The sequence below is a fragment of the Cebus imitator genome, unplaced genomic scaffold, assembly GCF_001604975.1.
Source record: "Cebus imitator isolate Cc_AM_T3 unplaced genomic scaffold, Cebus_imitator-1.0 Scaffold20, whole genome shotgun sequence".
Classification (NCBI taxonomy): Eukaryota; Metazoa; Chordata; class Mammalia; order Primates; family Cebidae; genus Cebus; species Cebus imitator.
Genome location: NW_016107335.1, coordinates 400,867 through 406,708, shown reverse-complemented (window position 1 = coordinate 406,708; position 5,842 = coordinate 400,867). Strand labels below are relative to the sequence as shown.

Sequence of the window (5,842 nt, the reverse complement as noted above, 5' to 3'; positions counted from 1 at the left end):
TCTGGGCCGTGAGTGGGACGAGATGGCGCAGTGGGGGCGTTTGTTTCCTTCTGGGCCGTGAGTGGGACGAGATGGCACAGGGGTGGTGTTTGTTTCCATTGGGCTGTGAGTGTCCTCCCTGCAGGTGAGGCTTTGGCTTTCCCACCTCTGATGGTGTACGTTGGAGGTGATTTCAGCCCAGTCTTGCTTCTTGGATTTCAGATGTGATGAGAATGGGGAAGAGAATTCCTTTGAAGCCCTCCACTGAGGGGAAGGGGAGTTACATCAGTGTGATCTGTTTTATTTTGGAGGCGAATCAAAGGAATTTAAACATTGTTCGGGGTTCTTACTGTACAGTTCTCCAAAGAGTTTTGTTATGAAAAGGTTGTAGACGATTTAGTTGACTTATAAATGGAGTGCTGTGTGTGTGGAGAGGGACAGTGCCCTGGGGAGTCAGTGCTGGGCAGCTGCTCATCTCCTCTTTGCTCGCCATGTGCACGCAGGATGCTGTTCCCAGGACACATTCTTGTGGATGCTGAATGCTGCAGGCTTCAGTTCTCACCTGCTAGTACGTGGCTGGCATCATGCTGTGGGCAAGGTGGTTTTGCTGCTTAGCTCTCCTGACGTCTCCTTGCCCTCGTCCCCAGGTTGGGGTTTGTTCCCGTCAGGGGGTGCTGGGGGAATTTTGCCTTCAGTTCCTTACTTGGAGAGTTGGTTTTCAGTGTGAGTTGCTGGCCTGCTTCGTAGGGCAGAGTCTGAGTGCAGGTCAAGTTGGTCTTTCAAAGGCCTTGGCAGAAGCATGTGGTTTACTTGTGGCAGATGGGGACCCACAGCATGGGGGCAGATGCCATAAATCATTGTTTGACAATTAGAAACTCTAGAGAGGAAGACAGCGTGGATAGAAAACTTTGGGCTAAACAGTTCATGTTAGCTGAGTTTTAATGCTCTAAAGTAGTCAGCATTCTGTGCATTGAAGAAAATGGTTATTTTTTCTTGCTGAAAACTAGAGAGGCAGAAGAAAAATCCTGTGATCTCTGTCTTGTCTTCAGGGTTTTTAACTTTATCCGCATCAGTAATGTTAACAACCATTAAAAACTCAACTGGATGGGTTTTTTGACATACTTACTTTCCACATTCTGAGCTCATGTCCCTGTGCCTTTCCAGTGTCCCCTAAATGTCCTCAGCGACCCCTCTCTGTGGTACCCACATCTCCTCGTTGTGCGGTTCCTGAGTGTCCTGGGCGCCCCCTCATCTCCTGGTTGGACTGTCCGCAACTGTCCCTGGCGTCTCCTCTCTGTGGTGCTCATGTCTCCTGGGTCTCCTGGACCCTCTCCGCGGTCACTCATGTCCTGGGTTCCATTCATCCCTTTTGTTTATAGCAGGTCCTATATTAAACCTCTCTATAGAACTTAAGTTTAAAGAAAAAGAGTTAAGGTGGGTTGCAGTGGCTCGCACTTGTAATCCCAACAGTTTTGGAGGTCAAGGCAGGCAGATCACCTGAGGTCAAGAGTTTGAGACCACCCTGGCCAACATGGTGAAACCCTGTCTCTACTAAAAACACAAAAATTATCTGGGTGTGGTGGTGTATAATCCCAGCTACTCGGGAGGCTGAGGCAGAAGAATTCCTTGAACCCTGGAGGTGGAGGTTGCAGTGAGCTGAGATTGCACCACTGCACTCCAGCCTGGGTGACAGAGTGAGACTCCATCTTAAAAAAAATTATTTAATATATTTATGAGGTATTACAGCTTTTTTTGTTTGCCCTAATTTTCACATGTCCAAGAAGGGTTTTAGTGGCTTGTCCATGAAAAGTTTCCATTTTTCATTTGGACTAAATCTGTTTTTTTGTTTGAAATAAACTCCCAAATGCTTCCTTTAATTGTACCATTAAGGAAGTGTTTCTCAAAGGGAAAATTGAATAGTTGTGGTAAATATTCTCTGCAGGAAATCATCCTTGGTTGATTTTGCTTAGCTGAAGTTAGGTTTACCATCAGGCTCTGTTGTACCAGGGTGGTAGGGTTGTACCCTGTGTTGGAGTGTGTTATTGTGGCTGGTGATAAGAGGTCAGGGTTAGCATCAACCTGTTTTACTGGGGTTGTGGGGTTGTACGCTGTGTTGTTGGAGTGTGTTACTGTGGCTAGTGATAAGCAGTTAAGTTTATCAAGCTCTGTTGTACTGGGGATGTAGGGTTGTACCAGGGCTGTAGGGTTGTACGCTGTGTTGTTGGAGTGTGTTACTGTGGCTGGTGATAAGCAGTTAAGTTTATCAAGCTCTGTTGTACTGGGGATGTGGGGTTGTACCAGGGCTGTAAGGCTGTATGCGGTGTTGTTGGAGTGTGTTACTGTGGCTGGTGATAAGCAGTTAGGTTTAGCATCAAGCTCTGTTGTACCGGGGATGTATGGTTTTACAGGAGTTGTGGGGTTGTACCCTGTGTTGTTGAAGTGTGTTACTGTGGCTCGTGATAAGCAGTTAGGTTTAGCATCAAGCTTTGTTTTACTGGGGATGTAGGGTTGTACCCTGTGTTGTTGAAGTGTGTTACTGTGGCTGGTGATAAGCGCCTGCGTGTTGGGCACAGGCCTCAGTGCAGCTGTGGAGCAGGAACGGCACAGAAGAACGAGCTGTGGTTGCTTTGGCAAAGCACTCATGCTCCCGTTGGGGAGACCTGCTGAGAAATGCTGAGTGTATGATAAAATATATTGTTTGCTAAGAACAGTGGCAAGAAAAACCTAGCCACCCCCGCCCTCAAGTGGAAAACTGCTTGGGGCATTGTAAAGTAGCAAAACAGTACATGTAAATCATATGACGGTTAAAACACGGGATATGTGACCTGCCTCTGTGGCTCCCTCAGGGAGAATACTTTTTAGTTTGTCCTTGATGAGTAGTAAGCAGGTACCAGCTGCCTACCTGGTTTATCTTGGTTCTATGAGAAAACACTGAACACCTGTTTGTTAATAATCACCTGTTCAGAGAGACTAAATAACGTGGGTCAGTGTCTTCTCGATGCCCTCAGCCTGGAATGCTGTCAGCCCCTGAGGCTCTCAGCTCGGAAAGCTGTTGGCCCCCGGATAGTCCCACTTTGCTGTTCTATCTGGGTGTCTGCTTCTTAATGCCTTTCAGTGCTGCCTGGGTGGGGGTCTCCATGGCCGAGCTGGTCTCAGTAGAGACTAGCCTGGATCTTGTAGGAAACGCCATCACGAGACTTGCCAGGAGGCGGTGGTGCAGTGTGACAGGAGGCACCCCAGGTGGGGCGAGGGTGCAGAAGGAGAGTCCCCACCCTTGCCTTAGAGCATGGTAAACCTTTACTGTCCTCACGGTTTCTGTGGGTTGGGTTTTGGGGGCGGCATAGTGGGACGTTAGGGTGCAGTCCTCACGCTCCCTGAGGTTAAATTGGGCTGAGGGGCCCTTCTGAGGTTTGGGCCTGTGCCGGCCTCTGCCTGGGCCTCCCCAGGAGTGCTTGGGTGTCCTTGCGCTGTGGCAGCTGCGTCTCCCAGGGTGCGTGGTGAGAGCGAGTGGTGCCACAGCCAGGTGGAAGCTCTGGATGGGACCCTGGGCAGGAAGACGCTCAGCTGTGCCTCTACCCCGTTTTCCTCATCTGAAGTGTGGCAGCACGGACAGATCGCTTGAGCTCAGGAGTTTGAGATCAGCCTGGGCAACATGGTGGAACTCTGTCTCTACAAAACATAAAAAAATTAGCTGGGTGTCATCCCAGCTACTCGGGAGGCTGAGGTGGGAGGATGACCTGAGCTGAGGATGCGCCACTGCACTCCAGCCCGGGTGACAGAGCTGGACCCTGCCTCATAAAAACAAAAATACGACAACGAAGTGTGACATGGAGTCTGGCCCACGTTCACGGGAGGGGGAATCAGCCTGACTTGTAAAGAAGGGTTGTTGAAGTGTTAGTGGAAGTGTTTTAAGACCACAGCAACTTCTTATTTTAATATTCTCCCTTAGATTCTTAGGACAGTTGAATACATGCTGAACCGGCTGCCCGATGCTCTCCTTTACCAGCACACACAGTGTGGATTCTGTAAAGGCTGGCGGTCGGGAGGCAGGCACTGTAGTTGTTAAACAGTGCTGGGTGACTGAGACACAGAGACTGAGGCTTCCTTTCCACAAGTTGAGGGTTTAGCTGAAAGATGAAAGATGGATTATCCAATGAAGAGCAAACACTTTCAAACATCACAGGAGCTGAACGGCGTTTTAGGGTGTGGGGCCTTTCTTGGCTTTTCTCAGTGCAGCCCCAGCTCTGAGGCAGCAGTGCTCGGCATGTGCTAGGGACTTGGTGTGTATTTGCTGAATACAAGTACGGGGTCTTTGGGGGCCATAGAGACAGGTGAGCTTGTGGGCTGACTGATTGTCTGGTGTAAACAGACAAGCGTGATAGGGTGGTCCACAGGGCAGGCAGGCTTTCTCTGGTGACTGCGGTTTGAATATTCATTCCACGGTGTTCAGTTCCTGTTTTATGACCGGCTGTTGACAGGACTTTAGAGCTGAAAGCTGCTGAGCTTCATGATGCCTCAGTGTCCTCACTGGAAAAATGGGGCCGATAACCTTAGTAGGGTTATGAGATTTAAATATTGTGCTTGATTCAGGATAGCATCGAGAAGCAGCAGATGCTACACACATTTCTGTCTGTCTGTCATACATCCCAGCTGCTGTTGCTGTGTAAAAGACTGGTACAGCAGCCTTCTAAGTTTCTTATTCTGTGCATCAGGCGAGCTCACAGCAGCGGGCTTAGTTCTGCCACTGATATCTGGGGCCTCGGCTGGGGAGACTCAAGGTTTGGGGGTGCGGTAACTCATGAGGGGCTGTTGGAGCTGTGCCTCTCACGCATCTGCCCTGGTGCTGGCTGTGAGGGGCCCCTCCTGACCTGTGGCTGTGGTGTCTGCAGGGGCCTCTCCCCAAGGCTGCTTCCCTTCCTCACAGGAAAAGCGTCTGGAGCTACAGCCCAGGAGGCCCACAATGCTGTCCTGGGTTGAGCCCAGCGGCCGCAGAAGGAGCACACACTCCCTCTGTGCGTGCAGCATTTGGGATGAGAGTCTTATGGCTGTTTTTGGAAAATACAGTGTGACAGAATATATTTTAAATCCACAGAATATTTGTTCTTGATCTGTTGCTCAACTGCCATTATAACTTGTTTTCACTTTTCTTTTGTAATATTTAATAATTTTGAAGTAGCCAAAGGGATGCATTTTATAATGTGTAATTTTAGACTACTGAATAATTTCTTAAAATCTGTATTTCTGTTACCTTTTATTCAAGGAGGTGGAGAAGTATTTTCTGATATGTCAAGACTTAACTGCCATTGATTTAGATGGCCCAATGGAAAAGCAGCTCACTAGAGCACACAAAATTAATTATTTTAAACTTTAAACATTCTAACTTTATACTTTTCTGTTTAGAGAAGAACCAAAGATGATACCTGGAAAGCAGATGACCTCAGAAAACATCTTTGGGTAATTATTGTAAATAATTTAGATTAGGATTATGAATAATTAGATTGGGATCTATGTGGGACTTGTGTGGTTTTCTGGGACTGCTTTACCTGGTACACAACATTGCATAGCTTTGGTTACGGGTGCCTCATTTCAGAAGTCCTTTCAACTTGGAGATGAAGGCGTGCAGCTAGTAATCCGTCTGGACCATTGTTAATCATGGTGGACACTCCCACCTGCTCATAGGGCCCTGTCATGGCTCAGGTGCAGGGGGTTCTCACTTCACGGGGCAGCAGCAGTGGGGTGGGAGTGGGGCTATGGAATTGAGATAAAGTCCTGAGAGTTTTAGAATGAGGGTTCTTGTTTGTATAGAGCCCAGGCAGTTTGTGTCTCAGTGACTTAAAAATACAGTTTTAGTATCTGTCTTTTA

General features: G+C 48.2%; 1 protein-coding gene across 4 annotated transcripts in view; it reads left to right on the top strand.

Annotated features, from left to right (window-relative positions):
* DYNC2I1 (dynein 2 intermediate chain 1) overlaps positions 1-5,842 on the top strand; it is a 96,778-nt gene that overhangs the window by 8,669 nt on the left and 82,267 nt on the right. For all 4 annotated transcript variants that reach the window (XM_017519287.2, XM_017519294.2, XM_017519306.2 and 1 more), the window contains exon 2: positions 5,380-5,433. In XM_017519287.2, coding sequence (XP_017374776.1) covers positions 5,380-5,433 — 54 coding nt within the window. The remainder of the gene's footprint in view (positions 1-5,379; positions 5,434-5,842) is intronic.